This window comes from Erpetoichthys calabaricus, chromosome 1 (assembly GCF_900747795.2).
Source record: "Erpetoichthys calabaricus chromosome 1, fErpCal1.3, whole genome shotgun sequence".
NCBI classification, from domain to species: domain Eukaryota; kingdom Metazoa; phylum Chordata; class Cladistia; order Polypteriformes; family Polypteridae; genus Erpetoichthys; species Erpetoichthys calabaricus.
Window position 1 is genome coordinate 239,906,130 of NC_041394.2, and position 21,158 is coordinate 239,927,287.

Sequence of the window (21,158 nt, forward strand, 5' to 3'; positions counted from 1 at the left end):
TGTTTAATAAAATTCAAGGCTATCATTCAAGTTTGCATCACATTTCTCCATTATCTTTTTATATTTCTATATATCATCTATTAATGCATATAGATACACTGTCTAGAACTGCTAAAAAATTACTGGTGCAGTTGTCATGCCAAATGGCACTCTTTAAAAATAGTCAATACACTCATTGCATAGTATAAGTTCAATTTATTATCATGGGTACAGAGTGCAATGGAATTCTTCATTGCATTGTCTGAACAACATGCAACATGTTGTCACTTTCAGATGCCATAATCAACACATTATTACCAGTCAATTATAGAACCAGTAAAACATTCCTTGAAACCACCAGATTTACACTTTGCAAAGAAAACAATAACACTGTGCAGTTGTCTATGACTCAATTTTTCAAATTTTATTTCTAAACATTGTAGTAATTAAGAAAATAGCCTATAATTATTTCTATTAAATATATATAGTCTGTGAAGTTATGATTATCCTTTCATCCATCCATCCATTTTCTAAACCTACTTATCCAGAGCAGGTTCATGGAGCTTGGAGCATATCCCAGCAAGCACAAGACAGAAACAATCCCTGTTTGTAAAGATGTTTGTAAAAGATAATACTGCAAACCTAGTCCTAGAAGCACTGGTATCTACCACAAACTTTATATATTGCCTTATGAGGAAAATATGTTATTACCGTTGCTTTGAAATGGTCTCTACAGACTGAAGTGCAATTCTCTGTCTGATGTGGTTCATTTAACTTTAAAATAATGCAGGTGTGAATTTATTTCAGTACTTGTACAGCTGCTGCTATCCACCAGTCAGTTTGGACTGTCTCTATTTCACTTTTTTCTCTATTTTCTTTCCCATGTTGTACAGTTCCTCTTTTACTGTTCACATAAGCAGTAATGTTACTTGGCTTGCCACATGTGTTGCATACATAATACTAGTCTAAGTTTTCCTTCAGATGGATTTTCTCTAGGTTTGCTTTCACTGTGTCTGTTCATGAATTGCAATTTAGGTTTAATTAATGTGCTCTAGAGTTCCTATTTTCACCATAGCAGAATAGCTATTTCACATTATGTCCTCATACCATATATTTCATTTATTTTGAAAGAGTGCCGCTTTGCTTTGTAGGTTTAACTATCTTGGAATTGTATAAATTAGTTAACATAACCACTATGACTAAATTAAACCCTAGACATGTTGAAAGCCTCTTTGTAAATGACATTTGCATTGGCTCGGTGTCTTTTTGAAATATGGCTAGAAATGCACTGTGTAAAAGCTGCATTGGTAAGAACCCCTAAGAAGCATTGTGACTGTGTGGTAACTTCTTTGACTTCACCCACTGGTGTAACACATCCTTTCTGAATGCCTTAATGTTGTAGTTAGACTTAATAGTGAGATGGCATGATAATTAGTGCTGCTGTCTCACAGTTCTGGGATAGATTCAAAATGTGGGCCTTTTCCCTGCCTGTTTGGAGTTTGTGCACCCCCTTTCCTAGTCTGAGTAGTTTTAGCTCAAGGGTTTCAGGTTTTCCTCCTACAACCCAAAGAACATGCATGTTACATGAACTGGTAATGGTAAAATGGCCAGGTATGAGTGTGAACGTGAGTTTGTGCCAACGTGTACTTGTGCTATGTCTGTGTGGAGTTAGTACAGTCTCCAGAAATTGATGGTTTGCTCCACATCCCAATGATTTGCAGATTACATTAATTGGTAACTAAATTGACTGTTAGTCAATGTGTCCAGTGACTGGTGCCCCACCCATGGTCAGTTTCTTTACTTCTTTGCACCCAGTGCCTACGGGATAAACTCTGGTGAATCCATCAAACATAAATATGATTGATATGCCTTGAATATGAAATAATGGCCCTTTGTTTTTGAATGTAATGTATCTTATCATTCTTTTTTATTTCATTTCCTGTTAGACACCATTTTTATCCTTTCCTTTTTAATGTGCAGAAAACTATACTGTTCTTTTTCTTTCAGTACACTCACCACTTCATATGCACCTCCTTCCAACAGCATGAACTGCAAATCTTATCTGACAGGCAAACAGTTGCAGTAGTGTGGGCTAATGTGAATCAACCTTCGAGAAAGTACTTTATCTGAAATGCCCACCATGATGAATTTCCAGATATATTTATCTCTCTGCTCACAAAAATCACAATGTTCTGACAGTTTAATTGTGGGTCTGATAAACATTTTAGTTTCTTCATTTGGCTTTTGAAATCTGGCCATTAGCCTACTTTAGATTAACAAAAGTAAAATTAAGTGGATAAAACTTTACCATTATACCATTTTAACAGTGGGCAATAAACATAAGATGAATTGATTCTTTTGAAACTGATGTAATAAACACAATGTCTTCAAATAGGGTAGTGAAAAAGAGAAGTTATTTATTAAAGCATCTCACAGTTTAACAAATGGCCTCTCTGCTGATGCTATCTTACTAGCTGTGGCATCACACTAGCTAGTTCACTTGCACCAGAGTGCTTCACTGAACTGACATCATATTCTCTTTCTTAAAGGTGCAGAGCCTAAATAAAACTGAATCAAGAATGTAACAGCTAGCATGCCCTTCAGACTGAACTTTTGTTTTGTTTTGTTTTTGTTTGGCATCCTGTTCAAGACTGGTTCTTGCAATTATAGACTCCCATTCTCAATGAAATTACAGTTTAATCGAGGACATTAGATACATCTTCAAGTAACTTCTTCTAACCATGAGACTGAGCCTATTAAGGCTGAACCAACAAATGGACCTTTTCTTATAAGCATCATTTCTACAGTCTTGGAGTCATCATCCAGGGAATGTCTGGATGGCCAGATGCTCTGGGTAACAGACTTACTTCATGTAAAATCAATTGGTTCTTCAAACTTTGTTCTTTTGCATTGTTTGCATCAATAAAGTTTTTAATTTTCCTCTTCTCTGTTCTCATAAAGACCTTTGACATTTATTGCACTGTAATTTATTTATTTGTTATTTTTTGAGTTTGATTAAATAACTGGATTGTGTGATGGGTCTGGTTTGATAGCTTTTAGATAGTCCTCTGTGGGGATAGCACTAGAAAATTAATCTAACATGGCTGAGTAAATGTATGCCTGTGTTTACGTGTACTCTGCTGTGAAATGGCTTGCCCAGGAATCTCAGTGGAATACTGCGCTACACAGAGAAGCACCTGAGGTTGTAGAACAAAACAAATTCATTTAACATTCTTTTCTTTGAGTGAATTAAATTATGACAAAATGCATATGGATAGTAAAAAAGTTATAGCATCAACTTACAGAGCATACAGACATTACATACATTAGTGTTCCTCTATTGGTACTGGTGACTTACATGATAGCTACATGTCTGGCACTCTAGAGCTTTACATACCACTTCACTCTTTGGAGAGGAATTTATAATTGAGGTTATGACAGAATTTTGAAAAATACATTAAACGGACCTGGAATAATACATGAAAAGAATAGCATAACAGTACAGTGGTTAGTTTTGTAGTATGACAGTTTTCAAGGAAACTGGGTTAAAATCCTGGTTCTGGTCACTGTCGGTATGGAGTTTGCACTTTCTCCATGTATTGTTATATTCCACATCCTAATGAGATGCCTCTTTGGTTATGTGGTGATTCTAAACTGGACTGGTGTGGTGAGTAAGGACGGCCTATGATACATTTCCCCTTTTTCCAGAACAAATTCCTGCTTTTATACCTGATGATGCTGTCCTCATAATCCTAAACTGGACAGGTACACAGGTACAGAAGATGGATGGATAATTTATTTAAAGGTGCTATAACAATATCAAATGATTTGTAAATAACTTGCACAGTACAAGTTGTAAAGCACTTTTTCTTATTTTAAAGCAAAATCATTACCATAAAAGATCAAAAAGAATAATACAAATTGGTTTAAATAGAGAAAAGTATTTTATTATAAATAAACTGATTTTAAGAACAGCATTAAATATTAAAAAAAAAACAGTAAACAGCCTATAGTGAAGTGCAAGGAGCTCATGCAGAGCTAACACATTCTAGTTCCTGGACTCTGGAGGCGAGTCCCAGAGTTCATCCTAATAAGCCCTCAGGTGAAATCTCTGATTGGCATGAAAAGCACAAAACTGCATGATGATACAGCAAGAAGGTAAGCTAAGTCAGACAAAAAACAGAAAATGCTGAACTTTTCTATTACCTAATGGAAATTCAAGAAAACCTCACATCATGTCTCAGTACAGCTGTAAATATGGACACAACAGAATATTTCCTGTACTTCTTCTAAAACTGTAATATTTGGTATTATTATTTACCACTATTTGCTCTCTGTTTCTCTCCATTGGATGTAAAAGTTGATATGTTTGGTCATAATTAGAACAAAAGATTCCATGTTTACAATTCTGATGAAGGATTAAACTTGAATGGAATCATTTGGTTAACAAGCTACTCTTTAGAGACATTAATGGGCAAGGACGATAAGGTATGATTACCACAATGGCAAAACATTCTGGTCCAAGATAACTGATATAGTGAGCTTTACTTACAGTAACTCTCTTGTATCTCACACTCAACTTGAACAATCCTCTTCTGATGCTGAGCTAGAAAAATGAGAGCAGACTTCGAGAAAGTAAGCTGGTATCAAGTTCTGTTTAGTTAAACACAGCTTCTCTGCAGTTGCTGACCCATCTCCCACTCTAACCACTGACCTGTTGGTGTTCATAATGTCAATCTACTTAACATTTCCAAATAATATGGGCCTGTGATATCAAATAAATGATATCTTAGTCAAATATGAGGATGCTTCATACACATTTTATAGAACTCTGTTGCATAGTTTTTGTTATTTGTAAACTTACATGTTGTTCATTTAGCAGATGCCTTTATCCAAGATGGCTTACAGGAGCCAGGTGTGGATTGAGCTAGTAATGTTTTGGTTTAAGGATAAGCTCTAGCCACTAGGCCACTGTTTGTCTTATTGCCGAAATATAAACTTAAAATATAAAACACTACTGGGGCCTGCCTCACTGTAACCGCCAAATAAGAAGTTTTCTTTACTTTCTTTTTAAATGTATCTTCCTTTTTAGTTATTCAGGTATGTGTTCAGTATGTGTGTTTGTGTATATATATATATTATATATATAATATATATATATATATATATATGCGGTGGGTTGGCACCCTGCCCAGGATTGATTCCTGCCTTGTGCCCTGTGTTGGCTGGATTGGCTCCAGCAGGACCCCCGTGACCCTGTGTTCGGATTCAGCGGGTTGGAAAATGGATGGACAGATATATATATATATAATATATATATATATATATATAGTATATATATACTATATATATATATATATATATATAAAGAACTACTGTAAAAAGCCAAATTTCCCCCTGGGGCCAAAAGGTTTTCTCTAGCTACCATCTGACACAGGTAGGTGGATTTCCTAATCTTACATCTCACAAAATAAATCAAAGTATTCCTTCTTAATTCCTGTTATTTTATTTCAATGTCTGGCTTCTGTTTTTCTTGATTAGTGAGCCATCATGCAAATTACTTGATTACTCCAGATTCACTTCTAGTTTGAATGATCCACCTTCGAACACCATCAAGGCATCACTTCCTGGTTGAGCCCTAATATCATTTGCCTATTCAGAGATAACTCTCCAAAGTTACAGGGTTACCAGGCAATAGGTCAGATAATTGGACCCACCCTCCCAAAGCTTTTTAAAAGTGTGAATAACTCAAAGTTTCAATTTTGGTTTCATCTGACCCCTGTACCTAATGGTTCTTTATAATCAAAGTCCCAATTACATTTGGAAATCATTAATTTGTTATTTTTGATAGGAAAGACTTTTTCTGGAAGCCATAAATGTGTCATCAAATTGCTTATTTCAAGCCTTGGAGACCCCAAGATACAGAAAGATACCACCACAGTCCAACTGAGACACTAAGATTTTTGTACATTTAATGGTAAACTAACTTCTGCCGTAGGGGTTTTGGAATGTCCTTATTGTTTCACTAACAGTGCTAAAAAGTGCATTTTAAAATTGTATGCCCTTTTACGATACACTACATAATTTATTCAAGTTATGGTACAAGTTGTCCTTATTGTTTCACTAACAGTGCTAAAAAGTGCATTTTAAAATTGTATGCCCTTTTACGATACACTACATAATTTATTCAAGTTATGGTACAAGTTTATTGTCATGTGTGCATTGTTTAAGGATATTCTTACTTGCATGACTCCCACAGACTAATGACAGCAGTATAATAAATGCCAAACTTAAAAAAACAAATACAACATTGCAGTATGAATGCAACATCAGGCAAGAAAAACAAACATGCAGGACCTGGTGTGAGAGGCTTTAGAGTAGCATGGAGTAGACTTCTAGAAATAAACTTTCTAGATATTTATTGAAAATTGAAGGTACTTTTTCTTAAAGACGTCATTTAAAACTAGCAGTGTGTGACACCAGCAGCAGCACATTCCTGAGATCTTAGATATATTTGGTTCAAATCCCACCTGCTCATTCTGTGTGTGTGTATTTGTTCTTTTTATCTCTAGTTACTCCAGTTTCCATCCCACAACCCAGTGACATGTGTGTTAGGTGAATTGGTTACTGATCCTCCATGAGTGGCAGAGGTAAGTGAATAAGTGTGCACCAATTGATGACCTGCCCAGGTTTGGCCCCTGCCTTATTCAAAATGTTGCTGGGATGGGTTCTGGCTCTCTGTTATCTAAAACTGGATTAAGTGAGTTGAAGAAGTGGGTGGGTAGTTGCAGTGACAGGATCTGGTTGCTTGAAGCACTGATCAGGATTAAGTGATTTCAAATAACAGACATCTGTTGCAGTTAGTATTAACATTCATGAAATATGACCAAATGTAAAAAGAAATCACTTTTATGAGGAGTTTTCCTCACTTCCAACTTTTCAAATTTCTGAAACATTTCAGATGAAATCTCAAATCTCAGTTAAATATTTCAAGTTGTCAACTGATAAAAAAGTAAAGAGAAGGGGATATATACAGTACAATACAATTTATTTTTGTATAGCCCAAAATCACACAAGAAGTGCCGTAATGGGCTTTAACAGGCCCTGCATCTTGACAGCCCCCTAGCCTTGACTCTCTAAGAAGACAAGGGGAAAACTCCCAAAAAAAACCCTTGTAGGGAAAAAATGCAAGAAACCTTGGGTAAGGCAGTTCAAAAAGAGACTCCTTTCCAGGTAGGTTGGGCATGCAGTGGGTGTCAAAAAGAAGGGGGTCAATACAATACAATACACAGAACACAACAAATCCTCAATTCAGTATAAAAATAAAAATTTTACGAGTACGGAGCAGAATTTAACAGTAGATGATATCCCATAATATGATTTGGATTTGTTTAGAGTCCTTGAGACCTCAGCCATCAAGCTGCCTCCCCCATTTGGCAATTCCACAGCTGAAACAGCGCTGGGCCAGCCAGTCCGATGAAAGGACCCCTCTACCCCACGATTCCGGCGATCCTCCATCAGGGATGACTTTACCTTAGGCAGGCAAAACAACTTGGCAGTTGGGCCGTGGCACCAAGTGCTACATTTGAGTACCGAGAAGAGAAACAGAATAAGTGAGGGCTAGTAACAAATTATAATTATCATGCTACTTACAGTGGTGTGAAAAACTATTTGCCCCCTTCCTGATTTCTTATTCTTTTGCATGTTTGTCACACAAAATGTTTCTGATCATCAAACACATTTAACCATTAGTCAAATATAACACAAGTAAACACAAAATGCAGTTTTTAAATGATGGTGTTTTTTATTTAGGGAGAAAAAAAATCCAAACCTACATGGCCTGTGTGAAAAAGTAATTGTCCCCTTGTTAAAAAATAACCTAACTGTGGTGTATCACACCTGAGTTCAATTTCCGTAGCCACCCCCAGGCCTGATTACTGCCACACCTGTTTCAATCAAGAAATCACTTAAATAGGAGCTGCCTGACACAGAGAAGTAGACCAAAAGCACCTCAAAAGCTAGACATCATGCCAAGATCCAAAGAAATTCAGTAACAAATGAGAACAGAAGTAATTGAGATCTATCAGTCTGGTAAAGGTTTATAAAGCCATTTCTAAAGCTTTGGGACTCCAGCGAACCACAGTGAGAGCCATTATCCACAAATGGCAAAAACATGGAACAGTGGTGAACCTTCCCAGGAGTGGCCGGCCGACCAAAATTACCCCAAGAGCGCAGAGACGACTCATCCGAGAGGTCACAAAAGACCGCAGGACAACGTCTAAAGAACTGCAGGCCTCACTTGCCTCAATTAAGGTCAGTGTTCACGACTCCACCATAAGAAAGAGACTGGGCAAAAACGGCCTGCATGGCAGATTTCCAAGACGCAAACCACTGTTAAGCAAAAAGAACATTAGGGCTCGTCTCAATTTTGCTAAGAAACATCTCAATGATTGCCAAGACTTTTGGGAAAATACCTTGTGGACTGATGAGTCAAAAGTTGAACTTTTTGGAAGGCAAATGTCCCGTTACATCTGGCGTAAAAGGAACACAGCATTTCAGAAAAAAAACATCATACCAACAGTAAAATGTGGTGGTGGTAGTGTGATGGTCTGGGGTTGTTTTTGCTGCTTCAGGACCTGGAAGGCTTGCTGTGATAGATGGAACCATGAATTCTACTGTCTACCAAAGAATCCTGAAGGAGAATGTCCGGCCATCTGTTCGTCAACTCAAGCTGAAGCGATCTTGGGTGCTGCAATAGGACAATGACCCAAAACACACCAGCAAATCCACCTCTGAATGGCTGAAGAAAAACAAAATGAAGACTTTGGAGTGGCCTAATCAAAGTCCTGACCTGAATGCAATTGAGATGCTATGGCATGACCTTAAAAAGGCGGTTCATGCTAGAAAACCCTCAAATAAAGCTGAATTACAACAATTTTGCAAAGATGAGTGGGCCAAAATTCCTCCAAAGCGCTGTAAAAGACTCATTGCAAGTTATCGCAAACGCTTGATTGCAGTTATTGCTGCTAAGGGTGGCCCAACCAGTTATTAGGTTCAGGGGGCAATTACTTTTTCACACAGGGCCATGTAGGTTGGATTTTTTTTCTCCCTAAATAATAAAAACCACCATTTACAAACTGCATTTTGTGTTTTACTTGTGTTATATTTGACTAATGGTTAAATGTGTTTGATGATCAGAAACATTTTGTGTGACAAACATGCAAAAGAATAAGAAATCAGGAAGGGGGCAAATAGTTTTTCACACCACTGTATGTTTTAGTGCTAATGACTAACAACAGAGCTGCAGTCTGTACAGTTAATCAGCAGCTCTAGTCAGGATATGCTAAACTGAAGTAGTGAGTCTTCAGCCGGGATTTAAAATCTGAGACCGAAGGGGCATCTCTTATATTAGCAGGCAGACCATTCCACAGTCTAGGGGCCCTGTAACTAAACGCTCGACCTCCCAGTGTTATTTTAGTCAGACAAGTAAGCTGGATCTTGGCCATTTAATGATTTATATGTTAAAAGGAGGATTTTGAAATCTGCCCTAAATTTAACCGGGAGCCAGTGTAAAGATTTAAGAACTGGAGTTATGTGTTCGTATTTTCTTGTTCTTGTAATAATTCTTGCAGCAGCATTTTGGATTAACTGGAGGCTGTATAGGGCGGCGCAGTGGGTAGCGTTGCTGCCTTGCAGTTAGGAGACCCGGGTTTGCTTCCCGGGTCCTCCCTGCGTGGAGTTTGTTCTCCCCGTGTCTGCATGGGTTTTCTCCCACAGTCCAAAGACACGCAGGTTAGGTGCATTGGCGATTTAAATTGTCCCTAGTGTGTGCTTGGTGTGTGTGTGTGCCCTGTGGTGGGCTGGCACCCTGCCCAGGGTTTGTTTCTTGCCTTGCGCCCTGTGTTGGCTGGGATTGGCTCCAGCAGACCCCCATGACCCTGTAGTTAGGATATAGCAGGTTGGATAATGGATGGATGGATGGATGGATGGATGGAGGCTGTATAAAGAACAGTTTGAACATCCAGTGAACACCGCATTGCAGTAGTCAATCCTACTAGAAATAAATGCATGAATTATTATTTAGAAAGCGCCTTAATTTCCCAACATTTTTAAGATGGAAGATAAATGATTTGGACAACTTTGTAATATGCGCTTTAAATGACATGCTAGAGTCAAAGATAACTCCTAGATTGCGGGCTGATTCAGTTAAATTAATGGAGATCCCAACTGAGTTAAATGATGATAAAAAATTGTTGTGATCAGCGTCAATCCCTCCAACAATTAATATCTCTGTTTTATCGGTGTTTAAAGGCAAGTAGTTCTCATCCATCCACTCCTTTAATTCACTAACACAACTAATTAAAGACAACATCGGAGAAACTTCATTTGATCTAAATGAAAGGTAGAACTGTGTACATGGTTTTAAATAATGGAGTATTTTGGGTAAAAAACAGGAGAAGCAAAAGTAGGGAAGGGGTGATCTGAATAAACTGTAGTAGTAATCTGTATCTTAATGATCTGTAATGAGTACATTATAACACAATCTTGAAGTCTGCACAATAATATTAAAAGAACTGTATAAAAAAAATAGTTCAAGGAAAAAAGGTGAGCGTACAAGTAGGCCCCATGATGGACTGCCACATTGTCCAGAACTGTTTCCTGCATTACACCCAGTGCTGCCTGTACAGGGTCTTTCATGGTCCTTAATTGGACTGAACTGATCTGAGAATGTAATGTTAAATTGTGTTGCTTATATCAATTAATCAAATATTGTTTATATAGCACATTTTACATGGGGTATTGTCAGGAAGCTACTTTACAGATTGCTGCGCCTTAAACTCCAAGAACAAGGTCTAAAATACCAGTAACAAGAAAGACTATTGAAAGATAGAAATATGTAATAGATGGATGGGACATCATCTACCGTATAGTGAAGCATTTTTCCCAAGTCTAGATCCTGTCTTGTGCCTGATACTACCAGGATAAGTTCCATTCCCTACAAAATGTGAGCCAGACTACGGAGGTTTGACAGAAGGATGTTTTTATTTATATGTATTAATTCAACACAGTTACATTCATTGTGAAACCTCTGTTTTATTTACAATACATGTTTTTGACTTTATACTGTCACACCCATTTAATGCAAGGGTCAATGAGAATTGGCATATATTGCATCAGGCACAAGGTAGGAAATAAGCCCGTCAGTCCATTGCAGAGACCACTCATGCACACATTAACACTCACTAGAGTGTTATTTTAAATTGGAGTTATAATACAACAATCAAACACACATCGTTATATAGAAAATAAAAAGAAATCAGTCTAATTACAATAGTCAATCCAGGAAATCACAACAGAAAGGTTAAAAATCTATTACCGGTAATCTTAAAACTAAAAAAATCCACACAAACCCATGTAGACAGCTTGTAAATAAAGGAGAGTGCATGTTATACTTCCTCATATTGACTAGACCAACAGGAGTCAAACAGAATCGTTGGCACCGTTTCATTTTAGATTTGGCAATTAACTAAACACACATCCTTGGGGAATAAACTTAAGATATACCTACAAAATGAGAAGGAAAATGTGCAAACTCCACACAAACATCAACCAGGGATAAGAATGAAAGCCATGACATTGCACCTTTAATGTCGCAGTGCTAACCACTACGTCGCCTATCTCTCTGCTCATATAACTTAAGTAATAGTATTAAGTTTTATTCATCTATACATTGTGAGTGCCTGCTTTGTCTAGCACAGAATTCTGTTTTGCACCACTGGTCGCAAGGCAGGAATCGTCGCTGGACTGGGGGCCTACTCCGTTCATCACTTGACACATTCACGCACACATCCACACTTGGCTCGATGGCCAGTTTTAATTTTTTCCCTTTAAAACTGTTACTTTTTTTAATATGGTCAGTCCATCATTCTATTTATTATTCGAAACAGCTTAATGCTACTGTGGGAGAGAAATACTAAATTATAAATCCTATACAAACAAACGAATTTGTGCTCTTTATTATTCTAATAGACGATGATCTAAAAGAGTAATCAGACTAGGTTGACTTTACGGTAAAAGTCAAATGCTTCATAACGATTTCAGTACTGCGCTGCACACTACGTAATGATCGCCAACAGTTTAACGCTGCAGGAGTTATTCGGCAAAACCAGGTTTCTGAGTACTGTATTACACAAAACTACAATAGTGTATCGCGCAGAGCAAGTCCTGAAAATAGATGTGTGAATTAATGGAGTTTGCTGAAGTCTTGCCGTACTGTTGTACTGTGTATTTCGTTAGCAGATAATGTGCTTCTCGCGTCTACCCCAGCTGAAAGACCACATTGTACAGATATAAAGTGTATTTCGAATGTTGGTATAGACAACGCTTTGTCGCTTGGATTTGTTACCGTGTAACACCACCATCCTGTAATAGATATAAGAAGCCAAAGTCATTTGTTCCGTTTATTTAGCGCCTGACAGGTCGTTGCGCTCGTGACAAGTGTCGCACAGATCATCTGTGTCTATGTGTGTGTGCGGGTGAGCGCCACCAGGGACTCGGCGCCACCTCTTTTGTTTACTGACACCAGACGAGCAGGTTTGAAAGGAGCCGGTTTAACGTCTTTGTGTTGCGGCTTAGGAGGTTCAGCAAAGATGACATCTCGACTGCTGCTCGCAACTTTGAGCGTGCTTGGGACACTTGCCGCGGTGGATGCGATATTTGGGCAACGCGAGGCGACGGACGCCAGGTTTCGGATCTTCAGGAGGACGAGGGCAAAGCGCGAGGCTAGCCAGGGCAACAACACGGCGGCAGCACGAGGCGCCTCCCTGTGCGTGCGAACTGTCGAAGCGTCGGTCTTGGAGAGCCTGCAACGCAACACTCACCTGGTGAGTACCGAGCGACTCGTAACCCGGAACCCATATCCGTCAAGGCTTTTCTTAACATTTAAAAGTTTTACTTTCACACCTCCGTGGCGTATGCCATTTATCTTTAAAACAGAAATGTTTTAATTTTCTAATTCCTTATGTCATTTACATTGTCCCCATTCTCTACACGTTGTTTGTTCATTGTTTCTCTTAGTTCGCACGTTCTGTTTTCTTCACAGTGCCCAGAATTTTTCAGTATCGATAACTCCTCGTCCTTGCCCACGATGACAGCTTGACATTCTCGTTTGGATGAACGACAGACGTGTTTCCTTGTTTCAAATAACAATGTCGCTGTTGCGTTTAAGTATTAGGAGCGTACTCTTTTACCTGGCCTTGACGAAGAACCCGCAAACGTTTACAGGACTGGTTGATTCCCTGCATCCGATGTTGTCAAGATAGGTTCTGTCCTGTCTTAGACTAAGAAAGTTTGAGACCTGTTAGTATACATGTAGTACGCACCTTTAATATTTTAACTGATCTCCGCATTACTGCGTGAGGTTTTCTTTAGGTACTGCGGGTGTGTTCTGAGTTAACTAGACAACCTATATTGACATACGCATGTGGCCACATAAATGACAGGGCGCCCCACAAAAGGTCAGCTCCTGCTTTGCGCCCGACGCTGCTAGTGTAGTACTCTGCCGGCCGCAGCCCTCAGTAGGATTTAGCCGGCTTGGGAATGTTAACCCAATCAGCGCCGTCTTTGCAGAATCATAGGCCCCCGGGCAATGTAGTGCGTTGGGGCCGCAGTTTTGATAGCAAAACAGAAACATACGTTGGCATCAGAAACATCGTGGGTCCCTACGCTGCCGGGGCCTCCATTATGCCCATACGTTAAGACAGCCCTGAACCAAATAGCATGTTGTACTAGATTTATGTGCAGTCTTTTTAGCGTTATACTTATATCCCATGATAATGTTTTCTACAGTTAATATAAATCTCAGGATGGTGCAGTGTTTTACCATCAGAGCTCCAAAGACCTGGATTTGATTCCACACCCCAGTTATCTCCCACATCCTGAATTCTCATTTTAGGTTAACTGGCAGCTTTAAGCTGTCTTAATATGGATGCATGAAGGATTGTGGACAAGTGTGTCCAGCTTCCATGTTTTATATTTGAAAAGCTAGTACTGTTTGTGATTCTGTCCCAGTCTTAGGAGTTAAAAATACAGCGGAAACAAAAAGATGAATGTGTACCCAATTTATTATCATACTTTTTCCAGCACAAGAACAGCACACTTCAAAATGCCCACACTCAGTCACACCCAAGTTAATCTGGCATCATACCACCTGACAGCATGCATATAGGAGGAAACCTGAATACATAGACAATACAGTATAATAATAATAATAATGCATTTTATTTATAGGGCACTTTACATTAGCAGTAAATCCCAAAGTGCTACATAAAAAGTTTAAACAAAGGCAAAGCAAAATAAAAACAGAGATAAAACAACAATAATTTTAGTATTCTTGTTAAACTTTCCTAAATAGAAAAGTCTTTAGCTGTTTTTTTAAAACAGCCCACAATCTGCTGTGTTCTTAGGCTCTCTGGTACGGCATTGCAGAGCCGTGGAGCAGCGGCTGCAAAGGCTCGGTCACCCATTGTATGAAGTTTGGTCACAGGGGGGCGAAGGCGGTAGGTATTTGCAAAACGGAAGTTTCTTGCAGTGGATTGTCGTATAAGGAGTTCCTTGAGATATTGTGGAGCATTTCCATGGATACACTGATGAGTAAACAAATAGAGTTTGTATTCAATACGGAGATGGATACAATACCTATAAGCACAGATGGAACATGTAAACATCACACAGAAAGCAAAATGTTGTTTAAATGCTGTGAGGCAGCAAGGTTATCCTGTATGCAACCCTATCTGTAAAAGAGGTAGAAGTGATGCAAAATTTGGAATCAAGGCATCAGCTATTGTGCATTGATTAGTTCCTACATATTTAAATTGAAGCTGTAACTATACATTCATCTAGGTCAGTGTTGTGGGAGCCATAACCTATACCAGTAGCAGTGGGAACAAGGCAAGAATGAGCCCTGAAAAGGCACAAGTTCACCTTAGAGAGAGAGACTTTATTAATTTATTTACACTTGATTTGTCCCCCGTGGGAAATCTGGAGTTTTACAAAAGTTCTTTAAATAAATTAAAAAATGTACACACACACACTGTATTCTGAATATATACCAAAATGACTAAAAAGAAAGAAAACAGCTGGCCTATTGAGAACGAATAAGGAGTAGTGTGTGCATGTGTTCAGTTGTGATATTTTATATTTGAAAAGCAGTTACTCCTTGGGATACTGTCTCAAACTAACAAGTTAAAATATGCTCATATGAAGCTGATTTAGAGGTTCCTAGTGAACTTCACCTGACAGTGTTAAAGATGTGGCAAGAAAATTAGAGTGCCTGTTGAAAACAATCACACAGGCATACAGTAGGAGGTTGTGCAAATGCGACATACACAGTGCCAGTATTTGAATCTAGTTTTCAGGAGGTTGGGGACAGCAGTAAAATTAACCATTGTGCCACCCATTCATAGCTATATTGTATCTGGGAGTTCAACCTGTTGTACTAGAATGCATGGACAAATCATGTTTTATAAAAAAAAGCTCAGTAAGCACATCTAACAACAGTATACTTATATACATTTAATATAAAACTGTTTTTTGACATATCACTTTATAGTTGCATTTGATTGCTCTGTATTGAGAGCCATCAGTGTTAGTATGAATTCAGTGACAAAATGTGTAGAAAAGAAGAAATACAGAGTGCATTAGTGTTGCTACAGTTTACTACAGAAGTATGCTTTAAACTTGCTAAGATGTGTAGCTATTGCTTTAGCTAAAGCAATTAGTTAGCAATTAAAATCTTAAACTGATCTTGGTTAGATTTTAGATTTGCTTCCTGTGCTTATCAAATGTTTCCGCTTTATTCAGCAACATGGAAAACGCATACATTACTAAAAGACACTCAGCATTTCAATTGTACCCACATACAGTAGATAGTGCTGTGCAGAACTCTGCCAAAGTAATATTTTACACATACATCTTTTGCTTATTTCAGTTGCTAGTCAGTTAGTCTGACACGCTCTTTATGTCAATTGTAGGTTCATCTCAAATTACATTACCAAACTTGTCACTCATAAGCATTACGAATGGGTTATGATGTGAGGAGAGGTTTGAAAAGTCTACCCCTGGTGATAGAAGCATTGTGCACTGGTGGCCTAACCACATACTCCATCTTATTACTGCTGTGATCACTCTTCACATCACTATTCACTACCTGTAAAACACAGAGCAGTCTGGGGTTAAGTCTAGCAGTAGCACAGCCTTTAAGTTCACTTTGATTTATTGTCATGATGCCTTACATTATAATAAGAGATATTTATTGATAGTGGAAACATTCAGCGACAGTATAGTGTATAAATAAATACCTGCTATATACATGCATGATATATTAGATAACCAATGTAACAAACAGACAACACAAGGAATTGAGCTGCAAAGGGTCTGTAATATTGAATGTGAAAACTGATTGGTAGTGCAGGTGCTATTAAAATTAAGTCTTGATAACAGTTCAAGCAGATAATGATATATGAGTAACCATTTTAATGGCCAGGGACTAAAAACTGCTTTTGTGAGCAAGTAGTTTATTACTGGGGTAGGAGGTCTGAAATGTTGGGAAATGCTTTTCCTATCCTGTCTTCAATAAATGTCCTTTGTAAGGGCTTGGCTATAGTGAAAAAATGGACTGTTTTAACCACTGTCCACATGACTTTGTGATCTGCTACAGTGCAGTTGACAAACAGACAGTGATGCAGAAAGTCAGTATGCTTTAAATCCCTTAAAAGTCTGTGAGGCCTGAAAGGACGGATTGGCATTGTTAAGCCTCCTTGCGGAACTAAAGAGTGATCATCAGTAATGCTTATTATTTCCATCAGTGTAAGCAGTCATATAGCTTCTCCACGTGTATTTATATGGAAAGATCCTTTTGAGATATTGTGCATGTTATGTATTAAAAGTAACTAATTTTGGTCTATATTTAATGAAATATGCAGTAGTTTTTGTTGATATGTCACTAATCATTATTTCCTATTGTTAAATGTGGCGATGGACCAAACTACAAATTCTTGGTCAAAGCCAAGGTTCAGAAAAAAATGATCAGGATACATTTTTTTTCAGTTACTCTTTACACATTTGTTTTGTACCATTGCATAAGGCCTAAACTGTGAATTTCCCATTGGGATTAATAAAGTATCTATCTATCTATCTATCTATCTATCTATCTATCTATCTATCTATCTATCTATCTATCTATCTATCTATCTATCTATCTATCTATCTATCTATCTATCTATCTATCTAAATTAAAATCAGTTTCACTTTTGAGTTATGGTTTTAAATGAAATTGAATTATAAAACTGCAATGTGATACAAAACCAGATTATTATTGAAGTGAGTCTTTTAAAAAATAACTTTGAAAAAAGGCAAATAAATACATAAAAAACAAATAATATGTTAGTGTACTTTGCTTGTCAGGGTGCTTTGTCCATTTTTTGGCTTGGAGGTTGTACAGGTCCACATTTTCTATTAACCACAACTTGTTTAAATAGCTTTTCATTTGTGTCCCAATTCAGTTTGTCTCTTCTCTTTTCCTTTCTCCATTTGCTTTTCCTTTCATAAAAGCATTTTGATTTCTCCCAGTATGACACTACTACTCATTTCTCATTATAAAAAAATAAGCACAATCCTCAAAAGATGGCATCCACACCTCACAGTATAATGTGGTGTGAGGTGTTACCCATTCCCTTTGGTACAGGAAATGTTGTTGGAAAGTGCCTTCCATAACCAGTGGAGGAGAACAACATAAGCATTGTCACACATTCAGCCAAAAAATTTCCAATTTTTACTAATTCAACTGAATGCTGATTGTGTTGTTATTTGCTATTTTGGGACAAATTTACAGTATTTAGTGGATAAAAATTATGCGGCACCTAGTTAAACATTTTTCGATACGGACACCTAAATAGCGAAGTGTTAAAGGTTTTGTAAAGTGTTGTGTGATAATACACACAAGGAGAAACATTTTTATGCAGTAGTTTAGGATAGAAATCCTTGAAAAACATTATGTAAATTTAAATTGCAGTTGTTTTTTGGGACTGGGCTTTAAGAAAGTGCACTAATGTCAGTGTAAAGATTTCCAATAATGCTGCTCTTGATTTCATCAGTAAAAGTATTATATAAAGTTTTTTTAGAATACTTTAAATTGATTTTTATAGCACTTTGTAATAGTTGTGATGGATGGCAGTGGCCCGTGCCCGGCCGGAGGGCTGATATTCCAGAAGGACTAGTGGAGCAGATGTGCACAGGAGCTGCTACTTGGCAGCCCCCCAGGGTTGCTGTGGCTCCACAAATTCCTGCAGGGCTTCATGGGATTTGGAGTTCAGGGGATGGATGCCACCAGGGGGAGCTGTGGGAGCTGCAGTTTGGGCGAGATAGCACCCTTCAACAGCCATCTGCCATTGTCCTTTCTATAAGGAGGAGTCTGCTGGTCATCCCTCATATAGCGAACAGGGTGAGGTCATTGTATAAAACAAGCATTTACTCTAGTATCGCTCTTCATTCTTTACAGTGTGTTTTTATTTACGATGTGTTAATATTCAATGCCATGTTTAATTGTATGGCCCTAGTTCCTAGTTATAATTATTGTTTCTGTTGGCTGTCCTATAATTTTACAAGGTGCTTTAATGTGTCTCTTCTTTCTGAAGTCTTTTTTAACATCATGATTACTGTGCTCCATGGGACAACAAGAGATAATTTTTAAAAATTTTAAATTCCCTATGGATCCTATAAAATTATATTTCCTTTTGAGCTGTATTGTAATCAGAACAAATTGTTCATGTTTTCATTAGTTGCCTAGCTCTTTTCCAAGGTTGAAATTTTCTTAGCTATGTGTTTTAACAATGTGCCTGTCATGCAAATATTTAAGGCAAATTCAAAAATAGGCTATGTAAACCTAGTTCATATGAGGAGGAAGAGAAAGGAAACAATAGAGAAAAGGAGCTAAAAGCAACAGAATTGTTTCATAAATGTCTGATGAAAAGTACATTGTACAAACACAAGTGCTGCATGGGTTGTCTAAGCACACCCCATGAAACCTAAATGGATTCAGAGGTAGAGGCAGGAGTAAACGTTTGAGGCACTGTTTGTTTATAGAATGGAGCAGATACTAAACAAACACCTGTATTTAATAATATGAAAACATTTATTAGAGATGCTTTCCTAAATAGGTGCTTTGTTTCTGTAAAGGTGAGGGGCTTCTATTCTTCTTTAGTCCATGTCAAATTTTGTGACTTTTCCATTGATGCAGTCAGTAACTTGTTCCTGTGAAATCAGTCATGTAATGTGACATGCCCAGTGACTCACCCCATCTAATCCATGACTCAGTCCAACAAAAAGTGTGAAGGATTTGCACAGATAGAACATAAACTGAAAAGATATGCCAGGTTCATCTGATCTGTCTGTGTGAATGTTTCACACTTTTTCTTCCATAAGAAAGATAGAAATGCCTTGTAAATATTAATAAATCTTTTGTTGTTATTATTATTTCGTTATTATTTCACAGGGTTTAAGGTTAGATTTGACTCAGAGTCATGTAATGCCCCCTCTCCATATAAGGACCCAGTGTATGGCTGCCTGGACTCAAGATCAGTTTGTGTTACACACATTGTGGCATGGTGAATTAGTGCTGCAAAGATTGGAACTCTGTGAGTGATATGTGTGTATATATATGTGTATATGTATATATATATATATTTATATATTGTGAAGGATGGCCGGCTTCCTATTCCGGCCCTCACCCCCAGGCCGCCAGGAGGAGCTCTCCCGACAGCATGGACAGGCCCCGAATTCCAGCGTGGCCTCATGGACTATGTAGTTTTTATGCACCGCCCTGTTGGATACCTTGGGGACCACTGGGAATCGCTGTCGGGAGGCCCGGGGTCTCATATATGCCCTATAACCCGGAAGTGCGTCATAATCCCGGGACAGGAAGAAACGACGTGCTTCCGGGGTGAAGATAAGGACTGTTTACCCTGACCCTGAAGGAATAAGGAATTGTGGACTGTTGGGCAGGAACACCTCTGGGTCAGGGTGTATAAAAGGACTCTGGGAAAGCCCAGACACTGAGCTGAGCTGGGAGGTAGGGTGGTGAAGTGTCTGGGAGTGGAGGATTGGTTTGTGATTAGTGTTTGATAGTTATATGAGTAGGTGGAGTGGAGGGTGCTTGGTGCACTGTTTTATAACAAAATAAATAATTGTTATACATTTACCTGGTGTTTGGAGTGGTACCTGAGGGTTCAAGAGGTGGACACACGTCTCAACTGCTACTATATATATATATATATATATATATATAGCGCAATAGTTATGCTGCTGCCTCACAGCTCAAGTCTCATTTGTGGCCACAATAATCAGTGCAGCATAGTTGACAGACACTCCTCTAGCCCCCAGGGACACTTAAAAGTCCATTGTACCATTATAATCCATTCAAAGCTAATTCAGTTCCTCAGTTCTCCATTGACTTTTATGCATTTTGCTGAGTTCAACAAAGTTTCCGAACAGTCATATGAAAAAGTTTGGGAACCCCTCTCAGCCTGCATAATAATTTATTCTACTTTCAACATAAAAAGATGACAATGGTATACCTCTTATTTCCTATGAACATCTGAGTACTGGGGTGTTTTCCGAACAAAGATTTTTAGTGAAGCAGTATTTAGTTGTATGAAATTAAATCAAATGTGAAAAACTGGCTGTGCAAAAAATTGGGTACCCTTGTAATTTTGCTGATTTGAATGCATGTAACTGCTCAATACTTGCAACACCAAATTGGTTGGATTAGCTCGTTAAGCCTTGAACTTCATAGATTGCAATTGCAAGTTGTGCTTCCCTTTGACTCTTCTCTGAAGAGTGACCGCATGGGATCCTCAAAGCAACTCTCAAAAGATCTGAAAACAAAGATTGTTCAGTATCATGGTTTAGGGGAAGGCTACAAAAAGCTATCTCAGAGGTTTAAACTGTCAGTTTCAACTATAAGGAATGTAATCAGGAAATGGAAGGCCACAGGCACAGTTGCTGTTAAACCCAGGTCTGGCAGGCCAAGAAAAATACAGGAGCGGCATATGCGCAGGATTGTGAGAATGGTTACATACAACCCACAGATCATCTCCAAAGACATGCAAGAACATCTTGCTGCA

At 38.2% G+C, this 21,158-nt stretch overlaps 1 protein-coding gene across 2 annotated transcripts in view; it reads left to right on the forward strand.

The window, feature by feature from the left end:
• The window catches only part of LOC114660397 (sortilin-like), a 228,401-nt gene that overhangs the window by 88,019 nt on the left and 119,224 nt on the right, over positions 1–21,158 (forward strand). The window contains exon 1 of one of the 2 annotated variants that reach the window (XM_028813079.2): positions 12,475–12,863. The exons of the other annotated variant lie outside the window; for it this stretch is intronic. Coding sequence (XP_028668912.1) covers positions 12,630–12,863 — 234 coding nt within the window. The 5' untranslated portion in view covers positions 12,475–12,629. Of the gene's footprint in view, positions 1–12,474; positions 12,864–21,158 lie in introns of those variants that run through there. 2 annotated transcript variants of the gene reach the window in all.